Source organism: Marasmius oreades, chromosome 6 (genome assembly GCF_018924745.1).
Source record: "Marasmius oreades isolate 03SP1 chromosome 6, whole genome shotgun sequence".
Lineage (NCBI taxonomy): Eukaryota > Fungi > Basidiomycota > Agaricomycetes > Agaricales > Marasmiaceae > Marasmius > Marasmius oreades.
This window is the reverse complement of record NC_057328.1, coordinates 1,109,309-1,135,481: the sequence shown is the minus strand read 5'-3', so window position 1 is coordinate 1,135,481 and position 26,173 is coordinate 1,109,309. Positions and strand designations below refer to the sequence as shown.

The window sequence follows — 26,173 nt, the reverse complement described above, 5'->3', positions numbered from 1 at the left end:
GATGGCGAAACAGCGTGAGAGTGAGTCGTTCATCGCGTTCGTCCGATCAACCAGAACTAATCGCGCCATAACCTTCTTCAGGTTCGCAAAGAAAAGCTGCGGAAGAGGAACTGGCAACTCAAACAGCGAGAGGAAGCTCAAAAATCATTGTTCCTGGGACACCTCGTCATAGTGGGATAGGAGCGGGGCTTAGAGCGACATCGACCCCAAAGAGACGTGCGGGAATTTAGGATGAACGTGGGAAAGTATGTGAATATGGATGTACACTTCATAATTTACATCAGTCAATAATGTGGGTGGTGCATAATGCATCCTTCTTGTATACAAAGCATTTATACAGTCATTGTAGGAGATGGCGTACATTGTTCGTAAAAATGGCAACGACCACATTTCCTCGCTGTCAACGGGCCGCCGGGAATACTCTGCTGTGCGCAACATGAGTATCAAAAGTCTGAGGTGCGACGGAACACGGAAGAATACCTAAACTACGTTAGCATTCTACTGGTTCTCGAGGTCATCGCTTCTGTCTTTGGCTCGCAAATTACTGCCAAGTTCATGCTCCTCTTGGAATGACACTAATGCGGGCTGATGAACCCGCATTGAGGAAGGTGCTGTACTGAGAGACATCCTGCAGAAGGAAGGTTGAGGGTCTGGGACCCCAGGCTGGGTGAGTCGGTAGCGCAAGTTCAGCATAACAAGGAAGGCGTTGGCATAGATGCTGGGTAGAAGTAACGACAACGTCAAGAAATAAGTCTTCCCCGGGGTTGCGAGAAGAAGCACGAGAGTGGCCACCGCGAAACTCGCTGTTTATTCATTCAGCTTTGATCTAATATGTGCTCGTACAATCAGAAAGTCCCTCTTACCTGTCAAGGCATTTGTTTCGACCGTGAGGCGGATTATCCTTCCAATCGCAGCACGGGTGCTCGAAACATAGCTCCTACTTCTTGTTAACTATTGGACAAGGGTGAAAACGAGACTATACTTGGGGTATGAACGGAAACTTACCAGGCGCACCATGTACACTGCAATCACCACATCGCACACAGCTGAGCTTGCATACCATACCTAAAAGATAACGTCAAACAGGACATCGGTCAATCAACGGTGCACCCACAGTTGAAGCGATCCGCAGGCCAAGAGAATCAGAGTTGAGAGTGGATATATTGGAAACTTTAGATCCAAAGCCAGCAGAAATATACGCTGAACATGCACTCGCGATTGAGAGCTGAAGTCCCAACGAATCAGAGACCGATAATTCAAAAGATCGACTGCTTCAAACACACCGCTACTAGTAGAAACGGTCCGATACGGCTCTGGGACAGGACGGAAATTCTCCAGGCGTAAAGCATTTGAACGGCAGCCTCCACTGGATGACAGTGAGATGGCAATACTTCCAAACGGTATATTAGAGTTCACCTGTTCCTCCCAACACAGGAACATACAGCCAACCCAGGTTTTCGAAATTGAGCTTTGAAGTACGGTTTGGGTTGGCAAAACGCACGAAGAAGTCGTGGCCAGAAAGGATGATCTGGGTTAGCATGATGGCGTAGATGACATAGACGAGTGCTCTAATCAGGGCCTTATCTCGGGAGCCGATATGATAGAAATCTGTGAACCTGTGGGGTGAGGGGCTGAGGACATCAATGAGTTATTGAAAACGAACACGTTTGAACAGACAAGGCTCCAAAGAGCACGAAGAGTAGTTGGTCCCCGACAACCTACATTGCCGACTGTTAGGACTTCCTCGTGATCCCGTTTGCGACCTACCACTGGGCCAACTCTAGAGGAAAACGAGATGAGGATAGAGAAAATTGGCTGAGAGCGGTCGAGGAATAACCCACGAGCTGACACTTTCTTTTGTGGGAGAAGACATGGAAGATATGCGTTGGCATGGAGCGATGGAGCATGTTCTAGTTATTATAGTGTGAGTCGCGACATGGGAGTGTTTTTCAGTCTTGCGTCCGTTCCATCCCCAGATTGGAAGACAGCTAAGATACAGATGGTGTCGGAAGCGGGTATCAATCAATCAAACGTATAGAAGGGTTTAACATAATGTCGCTAGCTCGTATCAGTACTGCCGTCCGGCGTCCGGCGTCGTTATCTCATGGACTCAAGCTTAGCGCTTATCCATTGCGGCCTGGAGATTGCTAGCTGGCCACCCTCGTTGCGAAACGTTAAGGCACTACTACACTGACAAGAGAGAGAGAACTCACGACTGTGGACACAGTAGGAAACTCGTAGAGATGACCGCCTGAGGATACACCACAAGATACCATTGACGAGAGTTCAGTTTTCAAGGCCCATTCCCGCCTGGCCAGTTGGTTCACAGGAGTCCCTCATAACTCGTACGACGGCTGGCTAAAGATTCACAGCCGTTTACCCTCTGTCGTAGATCTCCCGGTGTGATATTGGTCGCCAGGGGTAATGCGTGGGGCACTAGTTGGAGCCGCGGTCGCTGCAACCTTCGTTCATCTCCTTGGAACGGGAGGATCATCAACTGGTGGCTGCAGATACCAGAGTATGGAGGTGAGATGGAGGAACGAGTTTCGATCATATTTTCGACCTGGAGACGTCAACAAAATTCGTGGCAAAACGGCGAGGCACCCATCAGATATGGTGGCTGCTTCAGTAGTACCTTGACAGTGATCAAAGAAGAAAATAAAAAGAGGCTATTTCGGTATCTAGCACCGAGGACCCAGAGTTTGATGAACGTTGAAAGCAACACGATCAGCATTAGACAAAAGTTCAGGTATCAAACCGAGAGTAACGATCCGACCAAGATTGCGGGAACGTGAGTTTAGCCAATGGTGAAGCCGCCAAGGGACATGAAATATGGTAAAGAAGTTTGTCCAACCAGGAAGACCTGAGCTAGCGTTATTGAAGGCATTAAAAGTCTTGGAGCCTGGATGACGGATAGTCTCTAAGGATCAGTCAGAAGGTGTTCAGGTTTCAAGGGGCCGATTGTCTGGTATATAAAAACCTGAAGGACCGATCTTCATGTGAATCCTACATCATACATGATCAGAATAGACACACACCTCGATGCTCGACGTATAGGACCGGCCTCATCCGGTTTACTGTGCAAAGTCTGTTGTGAGATGTCCTCAGTTCGCCACATTACATGTGCTGGCAGGTACTGGTACCAATGGAAAGCAGAAGAGCGCCCGTCTGAGAAAGCACACAGAGGGAATTCGACGTACGACATTCGAGGACGAATTCCAAGCGAGTTGGATGGTAGAAGTCGAACAAAGCTCCCGGGGAGCGAACCCCATTCCAAACATTGGGTGATCGCCAGCTAAATTGTGAAACCCAAATAGACCAACCCTTCCAAATTACTTGATACTCGGAAGACCGTCATACTCTTTTATATAGTACCTGAAGAGCAGATATCTTCATTGTATCAGAATGGAGAACGTTGCCCAAAAAAGCGCTACTGTGTAACCCGGGTCCTGATGGAAGTCGGAGTTGGGATTATAACTCCGACTTCAACTTGCGACGCCCATAAGCACCCACTGGCGGCGGATCTCACATTCACGACATTACACACACTCTGAATGTGCGCTACGCACGCTCAGCTCGACATTCAGCATCGATTCATGGACGCTCATACGCTCCGAGACTCAGATTTGATGCATGATGACCGCCTTCAAGTTTGGCTCGCACATTGATAGTCGCGCGCCTTCAAAGCTTCATCCTAGGCCCGCAATGCCAAAATCCCGAGTTTTCCTCCTTGCGAATCTATTGGCCCCGCACTCTGGTGTCCTTCGGCTATGCAACACTCCAGTGCTAATATCCATTTTATGACTAGAGATGCAAAACGCTCAGAAGATGCCGTGCGACAAATGCACACGTTAATGTAACTACAAATTGGGTAACGGAATACGTTAATTTGTTGGTTGACTATCCTCGAGCCTCGACTGGGAATATGTAAAATCGCCCCTGAAGTGGGTTTCAATAGGCATCCTCGGCGTCCACTTCTTCCACTCGATTCCAAGAAATTTTGAATTCCACTCTACTCAAGAAGTTCAGCGGAACTCCGTAGAGCGCAATACGAAAGAAAGAAGAAGACCTAAACCTCGTCAACTTCTCGTAGATGGTCAATTACCCCGCTTCATATTTGGTCCGAGCATCACCTGAATGCATGTGTCCTCCCTCGAATGTAACCAGAGCAGGCGGCTGGACACGCAAGGAAGGTGTGTTGCTTAGAGACGTCCTGCAAAGGGAAAGTCGATAATCTTGTATCTCCGACGGGGCAACTCGGTAGCGCACGTTGAGCATAACGAGGAAGGTGTTGGCGTAAATGCTAGGTAGAAGGAGGGCCAGGGTAATGAAATAGGTCTCCCCTGGAAGTACGAGAAGGAGCGCGAGAGTCGCTACCGCTACACTCGCTAGTTTTCAAGATTCAGCTTTAATTGACGATATCGTCATACAATCAGAAGGATTCACCTGTCAAGGTGTTTGTTTCGAACGTGAGGCGAATTATCCTCCTGATCATTCTGCGGGTGCTCGAAACGGAACTTCTTTCTCTTGTCAACTGTCGCCCTAGGATTTAGAGAACAGCAACAGTTGGAACGCGAGGGGAGACTTGCCAAGTATGTCATGTATACTGCTATCACCACATCACATACCGCTGAACTTGCGTACCATATCTAGGAGTGGACGTCAAACCGGGAAACCGGGGACTCGAGGATAGATACTACACCCACAGTGGAAGCCATTCGCATAGCAGGCGAGTCGGAATTGAGAGCGGATATAGTGGAAATACGGAAACCAAATGCGGCGGAAACATAGGCTCAACACACACTCGTACCCGAGAGCTACAACGAACAGATCAGAGTCCCGCTAGCATAGACCAAACTTCAAAGCCCATACCGCAACCTGCAAACACGGGCCGATACGGTCGTGGGACAGGACGGAAATTCTCCAGGCGTAAACCATCTGAACGATAGCCCCCACTAGATGACAGTGAGATGGGAACAGTCCCAAACGGTATATTAGAGGCTAGAGCTTACCTGTTCCCCTAACACAGGAGCATATAACCAGCCCAGATCTGCGGAGTTCAGCTTTGTAGTGTTCGCCGGATGTGTGAAACGCGTAAAGAATTGTTGGCCAGCTAGGACGATCTGGGCTAGCATAATGGCGTAGACGCCATAGACGAGCGTCCTAAGGAAGAAATTATCTCGGGGACTGATGTGATAGAAATCTATAGTAGGCTGGACGAAGGGCGTGCAAAGCGATAAAATTAGAACACACATGTTTGAGCTGAAAGGACTCCAAAGAGCGTGCAGAGCATCAGCTGCCCGACGATCTATATTCTCGAACATTATTAAAATCCCCGTATTGGCAACTCTCTTCACCAGGACCTACCAGTGGGCCAACTCTGAATCAAAGTGAAATGAGGATACATTCTAAGACATAGTTCGAGGGTGAGGGGGTGCTGGCAACTCACGGACTAGGGCGTGCTAGGTCTGTAGGCCGAGACATCGAAGGTGCTATGGGTGGCCAACGGTGATGTACCGATGAAGCATTTAACTTGTGTTCAGAATGTGCGGAGACCAGATGATTGTCGAATGACGTGTGGCCATTTATCAGATTGAGTGGTACTTAGTGGCACTTGATGGGGGAGCAATAGTATTGGCTCCGACAGTATCAATAGCACCCCAGAACCGAAAGCGGTAGACACGGTAACTCTCATACAACTTGTAGTGGCCGAACTTGTTTGTAGGATACCTCCAAGAAGACTAAGATCCAACTAAGATCATGCCTTCGTTCAAACATTCCGGTTGTAGAGACTCCGAGTCGACTGGGACACAACTGTTCAATACAACGAACATTCAACGAAATAGTGCAGTGGGTACTTACTGGTACAGCGGTAACGCCGAGATTGAAGCTCGGGATGGCCCATGGGCTCAGTACTCAATACTTGTCAAATATAGGGATACCCGTCGTCAGGCCTTCAGGTATAGCCGAGTCGATTACAAACAGTTCGCCGAACGTCATGAAGATGGAATAGATATTCACAACTGTCATTCACTCATTTTCCCTCGTGGATCTCGGAAAAGTGGGAATACGTTGTGCGGGACCGCTAGTAGATGATCAGCTGCGTTGTTGTTTCAGTCGTGGCCGCGGTCGCTATGTTGTTGATAATTCAGTATTCAGTGCCCGTGTAATCAACCGTGAGAGGACTGGACGAGGAAAGACGGCTTCAGATTCCCAGTGCTAACGAAGGCTCATTGAACACAGCGGTGCGAGGCATTGCTGTTCCAGGATTCGTAGGGTATCTCGCCGTTTTTTTGTGTGGCGATCTGTGGACTGTCGGTGCCTTAATGGACGAAAACAACCTCAGATACACGCGTCAAACTCCTCTAATCATATACTGCGTGCGCCATCCTCGAATCGACTCCGCTCAGTGTTAGATAGTAGTCCGGTCGAGGCTTGAGATATGATATGGTAACTTTCATCTACGAAGACTGCGCACTCACAAGTTTCCCAGTGAGGTGCATTTGACAAACTGTACGTGAAACAACCCCAGACTCAATGAGTTTTCGTGATCTACATGAGTATAGACATCCGAGCACGCAGTCGATAAGCGTCCAAAGGGAAATTCGAGGGAGGAAAATAATCTTTCCAAACATGGCCATGGTTGTAGCCACTTGCGAGACAGCACTGTAGAGAATGTGATTGGAATCCCCGGTTGGACATACGGCATGAACAGAGATGTATTGGCATAGAGGATACCAATATCAGCGCCATGAGATACATCTTTCGAGAGAATGCGAGCAAGAACGAGTGTTACTACCGCAATGTGGACCATCAAGTGTTGAGTTTCATGAGTCAGTGTGGCGAAGAAAGCAGGTGCAGAGCTCGTAAGGACGCGAGGGATCCCAAATGATTGTCGGAGACAATCAATCTGTCCGTATGCCGTCTAACCTCCAGAGCAGAGGCTGGAATCATTGTTCTGATTGTTGTAATGCGCTGATCGATGTCGGATAGACGCAAAATCATATGAGCTGAATCCTGATTTCTTGAGCGCGGTGTCTGTTAACGTGCAGAACAGTCGTTTGATTTTCCTCCATACTGCCAGGCTGCTTGGAAACCCTCCTGTCATGATGCATGCCCAATATATCACGTCAAGTGTAGCGCTGGAAGTATGACAGTGTTCATATTGAGCGCGCTCAAACCTCTCCTTCCCAAGTTTGCTACGCAAGTTCAGGTCGTCTCGATTCAAGGTGAGAATGAGATGGTACCAGCTTTGAACCGGAGGAGAGTTTGGAAGCAGAGAGAACCAGACGTCACGCGTCACGCCTAACCGTTCGCGTCACTCACTTCTCTTTTTTTTTTTTAAATATTTCTCAGACGCACACGTTCATGTCATTTCATGATTACCGTCTGCGTCAACGTCTACATCAATTCTTTGGCCCATTGCTCAGCGCTCAGGATGGAGTCAACTCCGCGTGGATCATAATGTTTTGTCTCTCGGCCTCTCCTGATTCGAATCGGAAAACCTTGCGGAAATGGAACTTCTAACACTGAGTGGTTCGAGATTCCATCGTAGAGATGCCAAAGAAGAAAAATCTGAAACCTAACTGGTCCTCAAGCGGTGTCCTTCTAGCTCCTGATTCGACCCCTGATTCTCTGCATCGTCAAATCACTGAATTCATTCGTTGACGGATTGGCACTTTTCAAACATTCACAGCCGGCCTTCCCCTCAATCGAGATATAAAAGCGGCCTTCATTGAACATCAAAGATACCATTGATCAAGACACCATGCCTAAAACCCCCGCCTTCACTCCCAAGCAACCCATCGAAAAGTTGCCTTTGGCCGTTCGTAAAGACGGTAAGTGCTCGTTATTGCTTAGCATTCAGATATCAGTTACTGATCGTATACCTTCAGTCCGTGACAACTACGAAGCGCAGAAAGAGGAATCCGAGAAGACCATTTCCGATTTACTTGGAACTCCTTTCAAGCTCGTTCTAAACCCCAACGAAATCTGGGCTTACAACGACGATACCAGCAGCTTTCGTGCAGGGAGCGTAATGACTGGGTGAGTTCTTCCCTAAACAGTTCTCTCCCCTCATGCTTATTCTCCCTCGTCTAGATACGTCGATGGTTTCATCTCCTGCCTCAAACGCTTCATCGAAAAGTACGAAGATGAGGGTAAAACCCATTTCAACTCCGCCGTGACCGAGTCGGAACTCAAAGTCGGTGTCAACCCTCTCGGAGACAAGGCTCCCACCATCGACTGCGCAGTGAAGGATGGTGTTTTTTGGATCTTATTCCATCACACTTCTCTCGGATACAACCAAGACTACATCTACGATAACATTGTTGCCGCTATCGAGGCTGCACCACGGGAAGGGATGTCACTTCGAGCGAAGCACTCCATTGCTGAGGATTGGGAAGAGAAGATCGATGATTTGAAAGAGGAGCTCATCGGTACTACGGGTATTTCTGATCTTATTCTTGATCCCAATTTCGAGGAGAACTACAAGGTCCTGAAGGCGGATAAGTCAGACGATGGTTGGGAGGAAAAGTTTGGGATGGCAACGTTTGAGTACTTTGAATACTTCAGGGATAACCTTGTCCGACAAGGTTTCAAAGGGGATGATATGTTACAAGAGGGCTTGGCGGATGCTTTGACGTCGAAGAAGTTCATACTACGGGTGGTGCCTAAAATTACGGCTTCCTATAATGAAGTCGTCCTTGACGACGGGGCAGCTTGTATGCAGGTCAGTATTCAGACATTCACCCCTTATGTATCAATATATTGTTTACTGACCTATTTCGTTTTTGACAGACTACCTCTGATAATTGGTGGGTGAATGTTAGCCAAGTTGGAGAAGGGTTTATCAACCTGCTGTAATTCGTATCTACCAGTTTCATTTAGCGACTGATATGGTACTTTTCCTTTTGCCGGTGTCCGCCAGTGTCAGTCGAAAACTTCGCTACTCAAAGGATCGCTCTGAGATAAAATCACCCCGTCTTTGAGATGGTATCATACCAAAACGCTTTCAAATAGTGAACGGTAGGCACCAACTTGAGGACGATTAAATAATGGATACAGTCAAATATTAATTACACAAAGCAAGAAGTCGACGGCAGCAAGACATTAAATAAACAAAACCTTCATGTTAAAACTGGATATAATATAGTTCGAAAGAAAAACGGAGGACAACGAATGACGGTCGGCACGGCATAATCGTTACAATTTTCACTTCTGATTTCGTAAACGACATCTTGTAGATGTCGGTGAGGACCTTCAAAGGGTGTTTTGATTTTGGGCGGGGGTAAAGTGTTCAAAGAGTGGAAGAAATCCCCATCTGAATATCCTTGCGGACGAGCTGTTCAGAGGGGTAAAAATAAAGTCAACTGGCCATATTCTCGAAGAATAGACACAGACCTTGGGCGGCTTGCTGCCGAGTGTAATCTCGTGTTGATATTCCAACTGGTGCTTATTACAGACCGTAATTGGTGAGCCCTCAGACTAATAACGAAAACATTAGAAAATTGCGAAACGCACAGACAGCGACTTACGGGCGTAGCGAGTCCACTGAAGGACGTTGAACTTGTGGAACCGGAGTTGGACGAACCGGAAGACAAAGAGACAGACGAGGTTGGAGCAGGATAGTATAACTCCATATCCTGCGAGCAATCCATCTCTTCAAGCACAAATCCATTATCCTTATCATCTTCCCAGTCGGAATCACCTTCACTCATTGCAGACATCGGCGTCAAGATGATCTCCTCACCGATTTTATCCTTGTCGTCACCCAGAATAACATGGTCAGATACGATGCGTTCCGTGTGTTGCAATGACATTGCGGAGTCCCAAATATGGATGTTGAACACCGGTGTTTCGTGTACATTGGTATCAGGAGTGATGGCGGAGAAATAAGACGAGGGTTGAGTCGGGGAGACATACATCTCCACGATCTTCTCTTGGGCAGTGGCTACCCGTCGGCGATCGGAGCCAACCGCAGGGATAATGATGGGAGGAAGATCTTTCGTCGATCGACGCTTCGGTGGCGCTGCTGGATGACATACGCCGGAAATATCATAAGAAATAACTGGGCCAGATCCAACCACACGGTATTCGTCGAAAGGTCCATACAAATCTTGTACCGCCGACCTAGCGGAAGGTGTATTTGGACCAAGGGTGGTGTCGACAATGGGAAGAGGAATACGAGAGACCTCGCGTTGAGGACAGTTGGCGGCCTTGTTAATATCGACAGTCAGGCCAATTTTGGAGGCGTACGATTTGGCGTGATGGGTGGGTCTACGGGAATCACGAGTGGCAATCGCCAGCTGGTGGTAAAAGTCGTTTGCTCGTTGAAGTATGGCGTGGAGGTTTCGGAGATGATGGGGTGGGAGCGGCACTGGTGCTGTGTCGTCGACGACTGGATGAAGAGGTGCAAGCCCAGCAGAGACGTTGAAAGACATGATGGGAGATGTTGAAGATGAATGAGTATGGAAGATCAAGTGGTGGGAGGATTTGTAGTCGTGGCCAGGGGGTTCTAAGTGAGCAGACAAAGGAATTGAAGACAAAGGAACAAAAGCCGAAGCGAGGCGAAACGTGGTGACTCGTGTTCGATGGGATAAAGACTCGACACGCGCGGCGTGAAGAACAGATTAAAATGAAAGAAAGAAAGATAGTGGAAAAGGTGAAAAAGGTGGCACTGGCAGTCCCTCCATGTTTTATGGAATTCTACACTTGGACCCACAATGGAATCGGAGAAGGGCACAAACCACGAAAAAAAAACAAAAAGAACGGCTCGAAATGGGAGGCTTTATTGTTTTGGAGATGGAGACAAAGGAAGACAAGGTTAACTGATCCCTGATGGCGGCTAAGTGCTAATTAGCGCTCACTCCATAACAAGCGCTTGAGCTCGCATCGCGGGACACGCGGGAACACGTGACTACCACCTTCTCTGTTCTTGTTTTTTCAAGGTCGCTTTGACACTTTACGGAGGGCGATCGTTCGCGAGACTGAATTGATGTCAGCCAGAGCAGAGAAGATCGGTTGGTTCAATGTTTCATCCAAGTCTTCTCACCGTTATATATATCGCCAGGGTCTCTGTTGTTTTGTCCTCACTGTGGGACTTTGCTGGATTTCCCAAAAGACAGCGAGCCTAATGTGACCTGTGTTGAGTGTAGTCATCAAGAACCTGCAAGCTGTGTGTATCATTCCGGAGAGAAACCAAACAAATACTGATGGATGCTTCTTTCGTTCCAGCGTACGAGGATATCGAAGTTACTACAAGGTCGCATCCAGACGCTTTCCCCTCCCCATTGAGACAAAAACGGAAGACTCAGACGAAAGCTCACGAATCGGGCGACAAGGGAGCTTTGGTACGAGCTATCGGGAATACGTTATGGGAATCAAGCTAACTCGGTCTGTTTCAAGGTTGACGAAAAATGTCCCACATGTGGAAATCTGAAAGCATACTTCAAAGAGTTACAGGTCTGTCCGGTGCGAAGAATCAATCAAAGGCGCTTCTCTCACCCAGCCATAACCTTAGTTGCGTAGTGCTGACGAAGGTGCAACAATCTTCTACACAGTACGCCTCACTTATATTCCTGCAATCTCCCATCTCAACTCATGCTATCCAGTGCACTGCATGCCAACATGGTTGGCGTGTCAACAACTGAAAGGCGTGCTACTTAACACAATTGTTGCTCCGCAAGGTCTAGACGTAAACACCAACTGAACAGAAGAGCGCGACGACGCCGAATCCCCCCAGGACACTTGCCAATACAGCTACTGGGATTTCGCGAGTAGGGACAGTTGATTTTGGAAGACTGTAGGATGCTTTAGGGCACCGGTGATGCTTGCAGTAAATGCTACGTACGTTGTGAAGTAGAACCCTAAAGCGAAGATAGACGAGAGTAGAATGAATGCAAGATAAGGAAGGAGCGCAACGTTGATGATGGGCTTGAATGGTGGAAGTGACTCATGTAGGGCCTATTGAAAAACAAGTTCATGGATTGAAGGGCAAAAGACAAATGAAAAAAAAGGTACCTTCATTGCCTCATAGTCAGCCATGATGAAGAGGTGATGCTAAGAGCGATGCTGAGCTGGAGTTGCCAGTTAGCTGACGTAGCCGACCAAATACGTGTAATCAACACATATCAGCGGCCAGTTTCCTCGTTCCTGCTCTCTTCCTCATACCACCACTACACGACCAGTTTCCAGCTTACGGATATCTTTATTGACACGTTTTCCTCTTCAAAAGTCAGTAAGCATGCTCTTTCTCTTGTTTATTTTTTCTCATTGTACTCACATTGCCCTATCTCCTGCAAAAACACGCAGAATGTCAGCACAAAAAGTTCAGCAGCACCCCGTTGTTGTGCAAGCTCAGAATAAGTTGGGCTACTATCATAGCCAGCTCGACAAGGAGGTGCACAGTTTATCCTAGACGTAATGGCCACAGGAGTTGTACTCACACTTGGTTCATCTGCACAGCTCACCAATTACCCAATTTTGTTAAACCTCGAACGAAAGACTCAGATTCCAAAGACATACGCAGTTCTCGCTGCCAGTTTCCTCGTGGTATTCCTTCACCTTTTCAACCCTCTCGCTGCACCGATTTCAAATCTCGTCGGCTGGGTCATCCCAGCTTATCTCTCATTCAAGGCCCTCGAAACGCCCTCTGCTCAGGATGATATCCAATGGTTGACATATTGGGTTGTTTTCGGTTTCTTCAACTTCCTCGAGAGCTTTGCTCTCAGCGTTCTGCTCTACTACCTTCCATGGTACTTCGCTTTCAAGACAATCTTCATTCTCTGGCTTCAGTTGCCCGCCTTCCGCGTGAGTACTCGTGTTTTTTTTAAAAACTTTCCTACCCTTCTCCTTGCGCAACTATCTGTTGATTTTCGCCTTGTCTACCGTTGTCGTGTGCACGGTCTTGATACTTACGTCATTCGACCCAGGGTGCACAAACGACCTATCACACTCTTTTGAAGCCCGTTTTTGCCAACGTCAGTAACTCTACTGTTGTAAGACACACTGAGACTTCAGCTGAGGTGCTCCGGGAACGTGCTGGCGCAGCTACTGAGTGAAGGAAGAAGTAGGTCGAGTTGAAAGGGGAAATTTTTCTGTTAATGGAGTCACTAATTCATCCGTCCGCATCAATGACGATCCACATGACTTCCTCCTATCATCTCGTCATCTCTCCTAAATTACTTCTCTTCTCTTCCTATTCGTTTCTCCGTTGGTGCCATCATAGAACACTTTGTCAACGTTTCTATCTTATCTCTCTACACCTTGTTAGTTTTAGCGGGGATTGTTACTTCACGAATCATATGGCTGGTTACGTTTTCATCTGTCCTGGACATCCTCCTGTACTGGATAGATGAATGGATTATCATGGTGGAGATAATTGAATTCGTTCGATTCGAAAATCGCAAGAGACATACTTGGGTCATTCTGGGTTATCTTAAGATGCACGTATTACGATGTCAACAAGAGAATGGCGCTCAACAAGACTTTCCAACTTCAAGAAGCCACTGTAGCCCGTTATTAAAGTCCTCCCTGGATTTCACGGCTTGCTTGATACCAAATCCACCCATTGCGTCGAACCCGTGAGGCACACCTGGGTATCTATTCAGGCAGGACATTCAGAGTCGAAGGATGTATGTGCGAAAGTAAACCCCGGACTTACACTACAAGTCTAGTGGGAACGCCTGCTTCCTTCAACACTTTCTCGTACAAAAAAGCTTCGTCGCGCAACGGGTCCAGTCCGCAGACCTGTAGAAAGGCGGGAGGAAGATCTCGATGTGAAGATAAGAGTAGAGGGGAAACTCTTGGATCCGCCGGCGGTGCGTTATAAAATTCTAAGAAAAAAAGCCAGGATGAGAAACGAAGCAACCTAAAAGTGAAGATGATGGACCTAAAAACTTCATCACATGCTGTACAGGTAAGAACGGCGCGTCTTTATTCTGTTCCCAGGATAACAGGGAAGACTTGTACCTGAATGAAACGACTGAGAGATGTAGGCCTCGTGAGAAGGGAAGAGGACCATACTTTTCTGGGATAGCCTTGTAGTGAATTACAGACGGGACCTTCAGGAACTGTCCGGTTAAGGGCGTTTCTTTGAAGAAGGCATCCTCTCGAGCCATCCATGAAAGTACTGCAGCCAAATTACCACCTGCAGATGCTCCTCCGACAATGAACCCTTTCTTCAACGAAGCAGAAAAGGCGTCGGGATAGGAAACGACCTGAATCATGCCTTCGTCAGTGAAACTCGGGAACGACCTCAACGACGTAACATACATACATATTTCAAAGCTGCGGTCAGATCATCAACCGCAGCAGGGAACGGGTGTTCTGGTGCCAAACTAAAAGAAAGGCTCGTCATTTGTGTGTTTCCCAAATGATGAATGGAACCCGCACCATACCGATATTGACAATTAACTACAGACAGCCGGAGTTTGACACTGGCGATTCTAAGCCGGTAGTCGTCCATGTGAAGATTTCCTACTGTCCAGCCTGCTCGCCGATGATAATGATGTGTTAGACATTCGTGAGTGAGTCTTTTTCGTCGCCTTACCTCCACCATGGATCCAGAATAGAAGAGGAAAGGTTCCAGCTTCGCCATCCCGTGGTGTAGGTATTACAGATCTCGCAAGCACCTTGACTCCTTCACCAACGTCGATTTGGTGATCTTTAACAGTATATTCCGAGCCTGAGATACAAATGGATGGTCAGTACTTAAGCTTGAAATAGTCCATCGAAGGAATACGTACTCTCTGGTAGTAACGGCTCATAATCCCTCACCAGTTGGGGAATCGCTAGCCCTGTCAAATATTGTCGGAATGCAGGAAGTGAGTCCTCGTCAATTACAAGCTGCGGAACATCTGCAACGAGAGAAGCAATCTCTGGGTCAAGTTCAGAGAGATGAGAGTATTCCGCCATTCCCGTTGTGGAGGTGTGAGTATGAAGACACCTTTCACACATAAATAGCAAACGCGCCTAGTCCCCCGAACAGTCAGCGATCACACGACTTCGCCAGTGTGGACCGTAAAAATAGAAACTTGATGATACCTCATTGGGAAGTTGAAGCATTAGATCGACATGTGGTTACTAGGTTAGAGTTGTACATTCAGCACTATGAATCGAACAAAGGTAACACTGAAATGGCAATCAAGAGGTCGGCTTTCCAACTTCAAGGAGCCACTGCAGCCCGTCGTTGAAGTCCTCTCTGAATTTCGCAGCTTGCTTGATATCAAAGAGATATGCATGGAATCCGTGAGGCACGCCTGGGTACCTGTTAAAGTTACCCTGAATGTTGAAGCTGTCCAGTACAAATGGCATCGAACGCGACGTACACTTCAAGCTTGGTGGGAACACCTGCTTCCTTCAACACCTTCTCATATAAAAAGCCTTCGTCGCGCAAAGGGTCCAGTCCACAAACCTGGAGAAAGACAGGGGGTAGACCTTTGTGTGAAGACAAGAGGAGAGGAGAGGATCTTGGATCTGATGGCGGTGCATTGTAATATTCTGATGAAAAGCAATAAGTGGAATTCTTCTGAAAAAATGTCCCAAACTGACCCCTAAACTTGAGGAGAAGATCCCTATTCAACATCGGCACATCCTTGTTCTGTTCATAAGACAAGAGGGACGACTTGTACCTTGATGAATAAGTTAGAGATGGAAGGCTTGGAAGATTGACAGAAACCCCACTTCTCCGGGTACGCCTCGTGGTGACACACAGACGGAATTTCTAAGAACTGCCCAGTTAGTGGCGTGTTTTTGAAGAAGGGATCATCTCGAGCGATCCAAGAAAGTACTGCAGCTAAATTTCCGCCTGCAGATTGACCTCCAATAAGGAAGCCTTTCTTTAACGAAGCAGAAAAAGTGTCCGGGTGAGAAGCAACCTTAATTGGGTTTGCAATTATGTCAGGGAGTTTCGACTTGCGGTGAACGGGGAGATGCACATACATATTTTAAAGCTGCAGTCAGGTCATTAACCGCAGCTGGGAAAGGGTGCTCTGGAGCTAAACTGAATGAACATCAGTCGTAACGACTCCAAACGCCGACACGACCGCCATACCGATATTGGCAGTTCACTACCGAAAGGCGTAGTTTGACGCTCGCAATCCTAAGCCGATGATCGTCCAAATGAAGATTTCCTATCGTAAAACCTAATCGAGAATGATTATCTGGTTCAGACGTAGTCATCTTCCTTATCGTCTTACCTCCACCATGGATCCAGAATAACAGTGGAAACTTGCCATCCTCACCGGCCCGTGGAGTGGGTATTACGGACCTCGCAAGCACCTTAACCCCTTCACCAACATCGATTTCATGATCTTTAACTGTGTATTCAGAACCTAGTGTAGGAAACGGGTAATCGGTCCAAATGTCGCACATCGAAAAAATGACATGCATACTCTCTGGAAGTAAGGGTTCGTACTTGCTCTCTTTTTGAAGAGCCTCTGCAGATATTTGTCGGATTGCGGGAAGCGTCTTCGCGTCAATTACAAGCTTTGGAATAGATCCAATTAAAGGAGCGATCTCTGGATCGATCTCGGAGAGATGAGAGTATTCGGCCATCCTACTAGCGAAGGTAAGTATGAGAGGGTGTGGTGGGAAGAAGGAAAAAGCGTACGACCACCATTCCCGTATAAATAGGCCCTGAAAAACTGATTCATCCCATTTACATAAGATATCGAACACTTCGGGTATTAACTTGAAAGAAGTGCTCACGAGGTGCGAATATTTGAATCTTGAGCCCCATACGTATGTATAGGTGGAACAAGGATTGGGATTGAAAGACGATTTCTCTTTCTCTTCGCATGACGGTCAGATGGTAATTGAAGTTGAAACTGCAGCGAATGTTGGAGTTTCTCTGATGTAGGTGAACCGTGAAAGGGAGGAGAATAAATGGATAAGTCTTCTTAACGTGCCGCGGGGATCGGATCGGTCATTATCTTCCATTCAATGGCAATGGGAACGAACTAGCTCGCGTGTTTTCGGATGGACGGATGAGATGTGTGCTCACGATGGAGGAGAGGTGAAGGAAGAGGGTGGAAAGAGATGAAAGGAAGATACGAGAAGAGTAGGGTTGCTGGAGGCTGGCGAGGGCACGGGCTGCGTGAGGCGGGAACAAAAATCACCGTGAATCCGTGTATCCAGACCAGACCTGAATGCCAAAAAGTAGGTAGAAGGACTTGTAAGATTACAAGTCAATTACTAAGGCCGTAGCTTTGTAGGGATGTGGAGGGAGGGAGAATTGAGAAGAAAGATATGATTGTCGAAAGATGGACGCGTGAGGAGAAGTGAGTGCTGCCGCGTGACGCGTGACCTCTCGCGAGCTCGGAATCCCCGTATCCCCGTTAACGATACCCCTTTGATTCGTAGCTGCAATGTTCATGAAGGAGACAGGGTTGCGCGCCACCTGCCATACCGTCGATAACCGATTCTGTTAAAGTTGTCGGGGTAGGAATTTTTTCTGCCCAAGCGACACGCTTTGTTGTAACATATAATCAAATCTGAACCTCGTAACGCACACTTTCTTATCTATTCTCTACTCTCACTACCCATACCACATTCTACAATGGCACATTCAAGGTTGGAATCAGCAAAAGTCGAGAACAGACCGCTTCGAGCAGCCTGATGAAGGTTGAGGATGAGCCGTGAGGTAAGTGTAGTGGATATGCTTTTCAAGTTCATCAATTCCTTGTCGGTCCTAGATAATCAATACCTCGGGTACTTACCTTCCCGCAAGTGGCGCCAGTCCACCCTTTGTTCCGGGCTATTGTGATATGTCGAAATCAATTACTAGAGGGAAAGGAGGAACTTTCAATGGTACATACCCCCGGGAACTTGGAAAAAAAAAAAGGAAAGATCGTTTACTTAGTATGGTAAGTTGCATAGTTCGATTCGATACTCACGTAGAAATCGACAATGTTTACGAGGTTTGCGAGGGCCATGCCACTTTGGATATTAAAACCCAATCAGTGTTATCTCCGTCGTATACTTGGCTTGTAGGTTGACATACGCAAAGTAGATAGAACCTGAAAGGAGATAGACAATGTTACTGAGTATAGATGTTATATAGGTTTATAAATATTCATACCGTCTCGTGTGATAATAGAACGAATCGATGGTGAACCGGTGCTCGAAAACATCTCGACCTTGACCTTGTCGAAGTCTTTCTTGAATTGATGAGCCTTGAACAGTGTCATGCCAAAAAGCACGGCGTCAAAGAACAAGATTGCTCCCCATCCTGCTACAAGCTCTAATTATAATTATACCACCATCCGTTACACTGGTCGTCATCACATGAACAAAGTGAATCTTACTTGACGCGCTGCATCGGTAAGGTGAATGTTGGGCAAATTGAAGCATAGGAAAAGACGTTACATACCTCGCCGCATCACAAATCGAGTGACATCCGTATACCGGACTCGAGGATGGATCTGGATCAGCCGCGGCAAAGAGGACCTATACCAGTTAGTATCCATCTGAAAATAGGAATAGGAAATGTAGGATTGAGTCACCATATAGGTTATGAAGGCGATGACTATTACAGTCATGAAAATCACAAGCAGGCGACGGTTGCACCCATATAGCGCGTAGACCCGCAAACTAATAGTGACTGAGGGGATGGTGAGAAATGTTTAACTGCCAGAAGATATTGCTAGTGTTACCACCAATGACGGCTTGGATGATGATTTTGACTAATAGGCGATATAACTCGAAACTTTTGCAGCTGGCCGAAAGTCATCTTTAATACTTGTAGCTTGAAGTTATAGGACCCAGAAAGGCAGACCTCTAAGAAAATAATGTCCAAGTCAGTTAAATGCTGGTAAATCCGATGGAGGATATTCACCGAGATACTAAACGAAGGATAAAATAACGAAACTGCAGCAACGATATCGCCGAAGAAGGAAACGTAGCGATTGATCAGAAACAGGTAGCAACCCCAGTTGAATTTCGTCTGGCGTTTCCATATAGCACATATTTCTTGATCTGAGTAATGGCCGGCGGTTAGTACAATTGTCATGTGTCTTTATACCAGCCGTACCCAGTGTTAGAAAATGATCATAATAAAGGATTGCTAGTAATTGGGTAAGAGCAAGACGCAGAACTTGTAGATTAAAACTCACTGATTGCGAGTAAGAAGAAGTAATTTTCGACGCGTCTGTCAGAAAGGCAGTCAGTCGCAACGTCCCGCCCTCGGATATACACAAGATAACGAACACGGAGCTCACTGGCTCGGCCAAAGATTCGACAACTTCCATTTAGGTGGCTTGGGAATGTCCAGCGCGAGCGGCTGGATGAGTGGGACAGGATAGAGAGCTCACCGTCTCCTCCTATTTGAGTCTTAACCATACGTACCTTCCTTGCCTTCCATCTTGCTTCCATCATGGTGGCAGAGCAGCAAAAAGATGATCATGAACGTTCTCTGCGTAACCGTAATCTTCGAAAAGGTTCGTATATTTATACTTCACGCTTGCGCTTTCGTGAGCAGAGTCTATAACCCTTCTTCTGCCTCCTAGTGTGTCTCGTCAACAATCGAGAATGTTCCAGCGGCCTCTGGAAGTGAGTTCCATTCCATGTCTCCTTCCACTGCACCAGTTCCGTCAAGGGGGAGGCCAAAGTTCCGTCCTTAGCATCGCGTCCCTAAGTCTTGATTAATCCCAGGAAAACATCAGATTATCATCGTCTCCACATACAACGATCATTCAGGGAACTGTAGTACTGATGATTTCCGGACGCTCTCGGGACATGTGGTGGGTTGGGGCCGCACGAATGAAGAATGCCACCGATGAGTTTCTGCTTAAGTATCGGTCATCAGCTCCGGGCGAAGTTCATCCTGCGGTAAGGTTCGTTAGAGTCAGGGTGTGCCATAAAATAGAACACAGGAGGTACCTCGAACCATGTGATGGGGAGCAACTTACAACGTCAAGCACCTTCTCTAGTGTAGTTGCGGCAAGCTGAATCACATCCAATCTTGAACCAGGGCCAAACTTGATGGAGACAGAATCGTCTTGATCGGAGGTATCCTGTGGTACCTGACCTGATATAGCAGGATAGAGGGAGGATGCATGCCTGGTGCAATCATTCCACCGAAACTGGGCCCTAACACATGGAGTTCGTCATTCGCGGTCCATCCAATGAAATCAGGCAGAAAGTTTCCGCCATGTTCGATGTTCTTTACATGGTTGTTCAACGGCTATACGAAGGAATAAAATACCACGTACGTATAACGGCCCCTGGGATAGCCCGACTAACCTGTACCATGGCCTAGTACTAGTACTCCACAAGAAACAAATGCCTTCACTGGCAGCTGGTAATCCCATGCAAACAACCCTGTCCATCTCGTAGTACAGCTTATGTGTTTCCACGGCGAGAGATAAGACAGAATCCTTTGCGCTTGCGAAGTTTCTTGGGTCGAAAATTGTGGGATATGCCGAGAGATAAAGCATGGACGACTAGAACTCGAGAGCTAAGTACTGAAATAGGTCCCAACGCGAATGAAGGCGAATATGTAAGTAGCTTGTGAAGACGGCACTGACATCGACAGCATCAACAAAGCTATTGGAGATGAGATATGAGTTCTCGATGGACGAGAGATAGAAGAGGGTGAGACACGAGAGGTGTAAGGGGGAAGGGTTTGCCTCGGAGGCTGGCCAAAATCTAAAGAATAGGTGGATAAACCCGTAAGACTTCAAGTATATTAGCTCAAACTTTAGCACTGTAGGGATGTGGTGGGAGGGGAAAACGAAAGAATAGAGGCGAGAGAATAGGCCTTGACGACGTTGAAAGGGACGAGACGGACGCGTGAAGAGAAAGTGTGATGAGCGCGTATCTCATCCTCTGATAAGCTCTTAGCTTATCTCGGACCATCGCTGAGGAAGTGCAACCACCACCATCTGTAAAATTTCCATGCTCAAAATTCGTTGGAACGCCACCACGACTCGAACGAAGGCCACGAATGGTTGGAATGATCAGGAAATGGAGGGCATCAGGATGCGTACACTATCCCGATCTAAATTAACGCTAATACATGCTGAATGAGAACTTCACAACACAAATCAGGTCGCACGACAGTTGAGTCGGCCCTCGAAAATTCGTATAAAGGAGTAAGGGTCACCATCACCATCCATCGTTTGAACAAACTGCGCCTAAATTGACTATACACAACAGCAATGTCGATCTACAACCTCAGGTACCTCCTCTACATCATCCTTCGACAGCTGTACGCGTACGTCGTCAGCATCACCCACCCCCTGAATCCATCCTCCAAACGAGCAACCTTACATCACCCTCCCTCTAAAGCCTGCCCTTGGTCTTCCCAAATACAACTCCAGGAGAGCTACTATGATATATAATGCTCTGAATGCGAGAACCCATAAACCTAGTTTCGACGGGACGTGTCTAACTTCCTCAAGCAAATAAATATTCTGGCAGTTCTTGTGTGTTGCCGCACTGTGGCGTCGGTCTCTTTGGTCATTCGCACGTACTTTAGATGGGTTTTCGAACCCCGTTGAAGGAGTTGATTTAGGTAACCATGCATTTGACATACACCTCTGTTGGCCAGGACCGGGACTCCGATAGCAAAGGGTTTCGGCTTCTTTCTTGACAATACGACTTACTGTACATTTAGTACCCATCTCCAGTCAGACTTTCTCAGCATTCGGGTACTAGCTGGCCTTCGTGTTTGTGAATACCGATCATCCCAGGCTCGCAAGTTTTCCAATGACTAGTGGTCAATAATCAATTGAACGACTTCACGGTATCACAACCTGCGGGAGACGTGTTCTGTCGCTGTTTGAGTTACAGCTCTATTGCGTGGCCAGCTCCTTGGTCGAGGCCATAGCACGGACTTACTTCCATCTGATTGTTTTTGTTTCACATACATTTACCACCTCGACCTGCATTTTCCACATCCCATGGTCTCTATACCATCCCTGACTGAAATCCGCTTACTATCACCCGCAATTACCGTCGTCCTCAGGCCAGTCGTGAGCTTATTTGTCCAAAATGACGAAACTTCAACATTGGGACCATATCGATAGGGAACTTCCACATAAGTATCCTATCACAGGTCAATCATAACCTCCAGTGGAAAGCGAAGGCGGTAAAGCATCTTTCCCAGTTCCACAAGTAACATTCGCGGTGTCCGTCAGCTCCAGAACCACAGTGGACGTCTCGGTGAAGACGTCCCACTCCAAGTAGCAATTCGACTTGTAGGGTTTCCCGTTTACCGTCACACTCTAACAAGATTTACCGACGTCAGTGTTTGATTGCACCAGAATGAAAGGTGATTACCTTAACATATATATTACCACTGGTACCGTCTACAGGATTCCCAGTGAAATTGTTGCTCTTGATAGTCACGGTCGTAGCTAGAACAGGGTTATGAATTGAAATTGACGGGAAGTAGGGTGCGGAGAGGAGAGTCTGTCTTGTCGCGGGTAGCGGATACATCCCCGCCAGGTAGAAGAACACGTAACTTGCCATGGAACCTATATGATTTGCGAGGGTTAATTTTCAGCTTGTGCCAGAACACTTCGGTACTCGTACCGGAATCTGGAGAAAACAATGAGCTTTCTAAGTCAATAGCAAGGGAAAAGAGAGCTAGCTAACCATCATTTCCAGGCAAACCATTTATCGAGGTATTGAACGATGCAGCAATCGTTTGTCTAGCCCGCTGCGCGCTACGCCCCGGCTGATTGGCGTAATGGTACATGAAAGGTATCTGCTGAGACGGCTCGTTGGTCGAATCGAAATAGTCCTAAAGTGGTCTCAGTTTGGTGGCAGGAGGAAGATTTTGTGAAGCCTACGTTTTCGAATATCCAGTCCAATCTTTCAACAAACTTATCCACGCCACCTTGTAGTTCGATAAGTCTTGCAGTATCCTGTGGAACGTACTATCCGAGAAACGACTTGTAAGCAACAAGGCCTGTCCGTTTAGCGATGCGAAAATTACCTGAGAGTACTGTATATCAGAGGCAGCCGTCAGTTTAGAATGGTTCAGGCAGACAATTGCGAATGAACTCACTACTATAGGAGAGGACTCGTAGAACCCATCACGCCGGATAGCATTCAAAAAGCAGGTAGCTTGGAGTGGATCATGGACACTACAGTGTCGAGGGTCCGTGTAATTCCATGTTCCATTAGCAAATTTAGGCTGATATCAAAGTGATTAGGGAAGGTTACAGGTGACATGACGACTTGGGATTACCTGCATAAATCCGATGATGCCGGGAGTATCGGGAACTACAACGTCGGGGTTCCAAGAGTTGACGAAGTTTGCTGCACGTCGTGCATACTGACAATGTACCACCAGATTGTTTAGGTCGAAGAAGATGGTGCCAGGAAAAGAGAAACAACCTTGTGCGCATCTGAGGTTTTACCAAGTAGCCTGGCCACTTGAGAGATAGTGAAGTCGTCGAAAGCGTACTAGAGAAAAATCAGACTCCCGGTACAATGAACAATCGAACTCGGTAATCACCTCAAGAGAGCGGGAAACCTGTTTCGTATTTGCTCCTCCTCTATACGTTGTATCGGAGGGAATATAACCTGGCAAAAAAAAAAAAAAAGAAGGCACGTTTGCCACGAACGATGAAAAAGAGAAAACTGCGTACCTTTCTCCTTCCAAACGTCCGCCTGTCTTCCTTGAATATTCCAGTTCTTCGGTGTTTTCTCTGCATCGGCCAGTAAAGCCTCGTAAAGGTCCTCTGCATGTACTCCAAGCTCTTTGGCTTGTTTGTCAAACCTAGAGGGAGTCGAACTCGGGGGCTTGAAATCAGGTAACCCACACGTACTTGACATAGAACTCTGACAAGATCGGGTCGCCATCTGTTACTCCATCAATATCCAAATCCTCCGATCATGAAATCTAGAGCGGCACTCACTGCTTCCGCCTTCAATGAATCTGATCGACGTACATCAGCGTCACCCTGAAAGCAAGAAGGCACGATGACTCACTGTTTAGTACCCATCTCTCGACATTCGGGTAGCCATCCTTCGTGTTTTTGAATATCAATCATTCCTCGCACGATCCGAGCAAAGGTAGCTGGGTCGTGGAGAGACATGAGTGGGAAAAGGGTACGGTATGTGTCCCACTAGTAACCCGGCTCTGGCGTTAAGGAACGAAAGTCCAAGAAAATAAAACAGAGATTCCCTCACGTTGCAGTAGAAGCCATCGTAATAAGGCTCGGACGATTTCCATCCGGGATTTTCTCCAGTGACTAGCGGTCAAAATTATAATTAAAAAACACGGATCGAGTCTGTAGAGCAGCGGTATCGCGACTCACAATCTGCAGGAAGAAGATGTGTCCTGTAAAGCTAACGACGATCATGAGGGCATCAGGATAGTTGTGAACGTGGAAGATGTATGGGTATTTACGGAGGAATACAACAACTCGGTCGTGTTTCTGTCCACATTATCTGTATCGACCTTGACGCGGCTGAGAATATCTCGCCACTGATCTTCGCTGTCTTTTACGACGCGGTCAAAATTCCAGTCTGGAATCTCTTCCTCAGCATTAGCACAAGCCTGTTCGGTGGAGATCAAAGACACCCCAACACGGGCCAGGATTGACGTCGGCTTGTTCCCATTGTCAGAATTCGACGGGAATCCGACGAGACCTCCATGCTCAGAACCCCAGCCTGACACAAAGTGAATCCATAAGTTGAGTTACGGTGAAAATGCTACGAGACGTACTGTAATAATGCTGGTTTATGTCTGTTCCCCAAAGATCAGGGTAGTTGATCTTGTAAGGTCCGTACTCGATAGGCGCATCGAAGTGGTATCCTTCGCCTTTGAAATCGACACATGCATAGGCATCGTACCGACCTGGTCCGAACGACGCGGCGTAGTTTCCGCTTGCTGCCAGCACCCATGAAACTCTTGCAAATGACAAAAAAACAACGAATGAATTTACCTATCATCCTTCCCGTTTCTGGATCAATCGCCATCTCAGGATTAATCCCACTAACTTGCCCATCGTTGGTGACATCCAACAAAATTCTAGGTGTAACTGATTCAGGTGGGAACGTATAACGATGGAGTGCCACGCGTCTTGTCGCTGTGAGCTCGACGCGAATGGCATTGGAGAGATTCGTAGAGAAGTATCCGGGGGAAGCGAAATCGTCAGGAGAACCTGACAACACGGTGAATATGGTAATCTGATATTTTTCGTGGGCTTTTCGCTTACCATTCGGTAAGAATTTCCTTGGGATTTTCCGTGAGGCGATGGTTGTAAGACATTGTTCAAAAACCGTGCAGTTCAGGATGGGGAAGAGCTTGAAGTTGGAAAGTGGTACAGCCTTCAAGCATAAGGATTAGATTGAGAGACAATGGAATATAGAGCTTTCTGAACACCTACTCCACCAGTTCCCTCCTGATGCAGCTGCGAGAAACCAGTGACATTATACTGTGGGTCACCATCGTATCCTGCATGCTGAATGACGCGTCAAACACGATTTTCCCTTGTCACAAACTAGATATCCTTACATTCCCGGGAGAGTCTGTGTCCATTCCAACCTTCACCATCCCATGGGGTATTGTCGCACCTAACGTCAGCAATCAGCGATAAATATCGTATATCGTACGGATTGGAGTACGTATTCACCGGGGAATGTGTGTCCTCCATTCACAGTCCCAATAAACAGATTCACGTAACTTAACGGATCGAATACATCTCCATCTTGATTTTGAGCGGCGTATGCGTAAGATTTCACGGTCGCCAACAAGACGAATAGGCGAAAAGAGGGCTTCATCGAGGGTTGCGTTGACCCATAGACGACAAGCAGGATTTAAATATCCTTCGGAACATCATCGTGGACCCTTTGACGTTGACCCAGTAAATTCGACCCGGCGGTTTCATGAGGTTTTTGAGGTTGCCTGAGGTCAGCTGAATCAAAACTATTACAGTTATCAGGGCTCACCTTGATGGACCCTGTTCACTCGACTCAGGTGATACTATAGCAGTATCTCTTCTAGAAGAGGGGGATGGGGATTCCCGAGTAAGTTGTACAGTCGCTAGAAAGCATGAAGGCGACATTGCTCTTCCGAGCTCGACATACGGTATAAGGTGACCAATTTTGACACCCCTTGTATGTAGCAGCAGGTTTACTTGGGCAAATCAGGGTACCCATGATCGCCTGTAAGTAAGCTGAGTGATATGATGGACTATGAAAATGATCGTGA

At 47.1% G+C, this 26,173-nt stretch overlaps 12 protein-coding genes across 12 annotated transcripts; 4 read left to right on the top strand and 8 right to left on the bottom strand.

Moving 5' to 3' along the window:
* Position 1: 1 nt before the first annotated feature.
* E1B28_009768 (uncharacterized protein) lies at positions 2–230 on the top strand (the record flags this gene model as incomplete). The annotated part of the gene is made up of 2 exons (XM_043154682.1): positions 2–20; positions 82–230. 2 exons carry the CDS (start codon positions 2–4, stop codon positions 228–230), a joined length of 168 nt encoding a protein of 55 aa, XP_043007139.1.
* A 268-nt stretch (positions 231–498) lies between these two features.
* On the bottom strand, positions 499–1,873 carry E1B28_009767 (uncharacterized protein; the record flags this gene model as incomplete). The annotated part of the gene is made up of 9 exons (XM_043154681.1): positions 499–803; positions 864–951; positions 1,006–1,065; positions 1,115–1,225; positions 1,284–1,366; positions 1,417–1,608; positions 1,664–1,718; positions 1,768–1,780; positions 1,842–1,873. 9 exons carry the CDS (start codon positions 1,871–1,873, stop codon positions 499–501), a joined length of 939 nt encoding a protein of 312 aa, XP_043007138.1.
* Positions 1,874–7,349: 5,476 nt separating this feature from the next.
* E1B28_009766 (uncharacterized protein) lies at positions 7,350–8,917 on the top strand. Its single transcript, XM_043154680.1, has 4 exons — positions 7,350–7,838; positions 7,896–8,046; positions 8,101–8,731; positions 8,800–8,917. The coding sequence occupies exons 1-4, from the start codon at positions 7,769–7,771 to the stop codon at positions 8,863–8,865; spliced, it is 918 nt and encodes a 305-aa protein (XP_043007137.1). The 5' UTR covers positions 7,350–7,768; the 3' UTR covers positions 8,866–8,917.
* Positions 8,918–9,011: 94 nt separating this feature from the next.
* Positions 9,012–10,858, bottom strand: E1B28_009765 (uncharacterized protein). The gene is made up of 3 exons (XM_043154679.1): positions 9,537–10,858; positions 9,403–9,486; positions 9,012–9,343 (listed from the first exon to the last, which is right to left on the bottom strand). The coding sequence occupies exons 1-3, from the start codon at positions 10,440–10,442 to the stop codon at positions 9,299–9,301; spliced, it is 1,035 nt and encodes a 344-aa protein (XP_043007136.1). The 5' UTR covers positions 10,443–10,858; the 3' UTR covers positions 9,012–9,298.
* Positions 10,859–10,996: 138 nt separating this feature from the next.
* On the top strand, positions 10,997–11,651 carry E1B28_009764 (uncharacterized protein; the record flags this gene model as incomplete). The annotated part of the gene is made up of 6 exons (XM_043154678.1): positions 10,997–11,021; positions 11,072–11,176; positions 11,236–11,351; positions 11,407–11,463; positions 11,522–11,560; positions 11,613–11,651. The coding sequence occupies 6 exons, from the start codon at positions 10,997–10,999 to the stop codon at positions 11,649–11,651; spliced, it is 381 nt and encodes a 126-aa protein (XP_043007135.1).
* E1B28_009763 (uncharacterized protein) lies at positions 11,333–12,059 on the bottom strand. Its single transcript, XM_043154677.1, has 3 exons — positions 12,022–12,059; positions 11,852–11,964; positions 11,333–11,801 (listed from the first exon to the last, which is right to left on the bottom strand). Exons 1-3 carry the CDS (start codon positions 12,043–12,045, stop codon positions 11,690–11,692), a joined length of 249 nt encoding a protein of 82 aa, XP_043007134.1. The 5' UTR covers positions 12,046–12,059; the 3' UTR covers positions 11,333–11,689.
* Positions 12,060–12,084: 25 nt separating this feature from the next.
* On the top strand, positions 12,085–13,161 carry E1B28_009762 (uncharacterized protein). The gene is made up of 4 exons (XM_043154676.1): positions 12,085–12,238; positions 12,313–12,400; positions 12,466–12,810; positions 12,933–13,161. Exons 2-4 carry the CDS (start codon positions 12,314–12,316, stop codon positions 13,059–13,061), a joined length of 561 nt encoding a protein of 186 aa, XP_043007133.1. The 5' UTR covers positions 12,085–12,238; position 12,313; the 3' UTR covers positions 13,062–13,161.
* Positions 13,162–13,478: 317 nt separating this feature from the next.
* E1B28_009761 (uncharacterized protein) lies at positions 13,479–14,916 on the bottom strand (the record flags this gene model as incomplete). Its single annotated transcript, XM_043154675.1, has 8 exons — positions 13,479–13,602; positions 13,664–13,835; positions 13,892–13,971; positions 14,026–14,219; positions 14,279–14,339; positions 14,400–14,490; positions 14,552–14,686; positions 14,748–14,916. 8 exons carry the CDS (start codon positions 14,914–14,916, stop codon positions 13,479–13,481), a joined length of 1,026 nt encoding a protein of 341 aa, XP_043007132.1.
* Positions 14,917–15,144: 228 nt separating this feature from the next.
* E1B28_009760 (uncharacterized protein) lies at positions 15,145–16,741 on the bottom strand (the record flags this gene model as incomplete). The annotated part of the gene is made up of 10 exons (XM_043154674.1): positions 15,145–15,268; positions 15,330–15,501; positions 15,553–15,632; positions 15,685–15,878; positions 15,943–16,003; positions 16,055–16,145; positions 16,200–16,334; positions 16,395–16,558; positions 16,613–16,646; positions 16,711–16,741. 10 exons carry the CDS (start codon positions 16,739–16,741, stop codon positions 15,145–15,147), a joined length of 1,086 nt encoding a protein of 361 aa, XP_043007131.1.
* Positions 16,742–17,781: 1,040 nt separating this feature from the next.
* E1B28_009759 (uncharacterized protein) lies at positions 17,782–19,250 on the bottom strand (the record flags this gene model as incomplete). The annotated part of the gene is made up of 13 exons (XM_043154673.1): positions 17,782–17,784; positions 17,898–17,940; positions 18,005–18,020; positions 18,083–18,244; positions 18,309–18,316; positions 18,374–18,450; positions 18,507–18,604; positions 18,657–18,686; positions 18,765–18,780; positions 18,839–18,978; positions 19,034–19,066; positions 19,116–19,150; positions 19,210–19,250. The coding sequence occupies 13 exons, from the start codon at positions 19,248–19,250 to the stop codon at positions 17,782–17,784; spliced, it is 702 nt and encodes a 233-aa protein (XP_043007130.1).
* A 701-nt stretch (positions 19,251–19,951) lies between these two features.
* E1B28_009758 (uncharacterized protein) lies at positions 19,952–20,438 on the bottom strand (the record flags this gene model as incomplete). Its single annotated transcript, XM_043154672.1, has 2 exons — positions 19,952–20,164; positions 20,214–20,438. 2 exons carry the CDS (start codon positions 20,436–20,438, stop codon positions 19,952–19,954), a joined length of 438 nt encoding a protein of 145 aa, XP_043007129.1.
* A 1,425-nt stretch (positions 20,439–21,863) lies between these two features.
* Positions 21,864–26,172, bottom strand: E1B28_009757 (uncharacterized protein). Its single transcript, XM_043154671.1, has 24 exons — positions 25,912–26,172; positions 25,596–25,810; positions 25,478–25,536; positions 25,350–25,424; positions 25,179–25,290; positions 24,906–25,124; positions 24,686–24,850; positions 24,368–24,630; positions 24,276–24,306; positions 24,148–24,209; positions 23,947–24,083; positions 23,874–23,893; positions 23,784–23,817; positions 23,604–23,734; positions 23,471–23,538; positions 23,350–23,418; positions 23,201–23,287; positions 23,018–23,146; positions 22,946–22,954; positions 22,800–22,886; positions 22,603–22,750; positions 22,540–22,545; positions 22,285–22,481; positions 21,864–22,229 (listed from the first exon to the last, which is right to left on the bottom strand). Exons 2-24 carry the CDS (start codon positions 25,741–25,743, stop codon positions 22,062–22,064), a joined length of 2,424 nt encoding a protein of 807 aa, XP_043007128.1. The 5' UTR covers positions 25,744–25,810; positions 25,912–26,172; the 3' UTR covers positions 21,864–22,061.
* Between the last annotated feature and the right edge of the window lies 1 nt (position 26,173).

Coding starts and splice junctions, on each gene's coding strand:
- E1B28_009757 (XM_043154671.1), bottom strand. CDS start 25,743: ATGAAGCCCTCTTTTCGCCTATTCGTCTTGTTGGCGACCGTGAAATCT. Junction 25,425..25,477: donor ACACAGACTCTCCCGGGAAT/GTAAGGATATCT, acceptor CGCGTCATTCAG/CATGCAGGATACGATGGTGA. Junction 24,851..24,905: donor AGAAACGGGAAGGATGATAG/GTAAATTCATTC, acceptor GGGTGCTGGCAG/CAAGCGGAAACTACGCCGCG.
- E1B28_009765 (XM_043154679.1), bottom strand. CDS start 10,442: ATGTCTTTCAACGTCTCTGCTGGGCTTGCACCTCTTCATCCAGTCGTC. Junction 9,487..9,536: donor TCAGTGGACTCGCTACGCCC/GTAAGTCGCTGT, acceptor TTTCGTTATTAG/TCTGAGGGCTCACCAATTAC. Junction 9,344..9,402: donor TCGGCAGCAAGCCGCCCAAG/GTCTGTGTCTAT, acceptor CCCTCTGAACAG/CTCGTCCGCAAGGATATTCA.
- E1B28_009763 (XM_043154677.1), bottom strand. CDS start 12,045: ATGGCTGACTATGAGGCAATGAAG. Junction 11,965..12,021: donor CTGACTATGAGGCAATGAAG/GTACCTTTTTTT, acceptor GTTTTTCAATAG/GCCCTACATGAGTCACTTCC. Junction 11,802..11,851: donor TTAGGGTTCTACTTCACAAC/GTACGTAGCATT, acceptor AGCATCCTACAG/TCTTCCAAAATCAACTGTCC.
- E1B28_009766 (XM_043154680.1), top strand. CDS start 7,769: ATGCCTAAAACCCCCGCCTTCACTCCCAAGCAACCCATCGAAAAGTTG. Junction 8,047..8,100: donor GCAGGGAGCGTAATGACTGG/GTGAGTTCTTCC, acceptor TCCCTCGTCTAG/ATACGTCGATGGTTTCATCT. Junction 8,732..8,799: donor ACGGGGCAGCTTGTATGCAG/GTCAGTATTCAG, acceptor CGTTTTTGACAG/ACTACCTCTGATAATTGGTG.
- E1B28_009762 (XM_043154676.1), top strand. CDS start 12,314: ATGTCAGCACAAAAAGTTCAGCAGCACCCCGTTGTTGTGCAAGCTCAG. Junction 12,401..12,465: donor ATAGCCAGCTCGACAAGGAG/GTGCACAGTTTA, acceptor TCATCTGCACAG/CTCACCAATTACCCAATTTT. Junction 12,811..12,932: donor TTCAGTTGCCCGCCTTCCGC/GTGAGTACTCGT, acceptor CATTCGACCCAG/GGTGCACAAACGACCTATCA.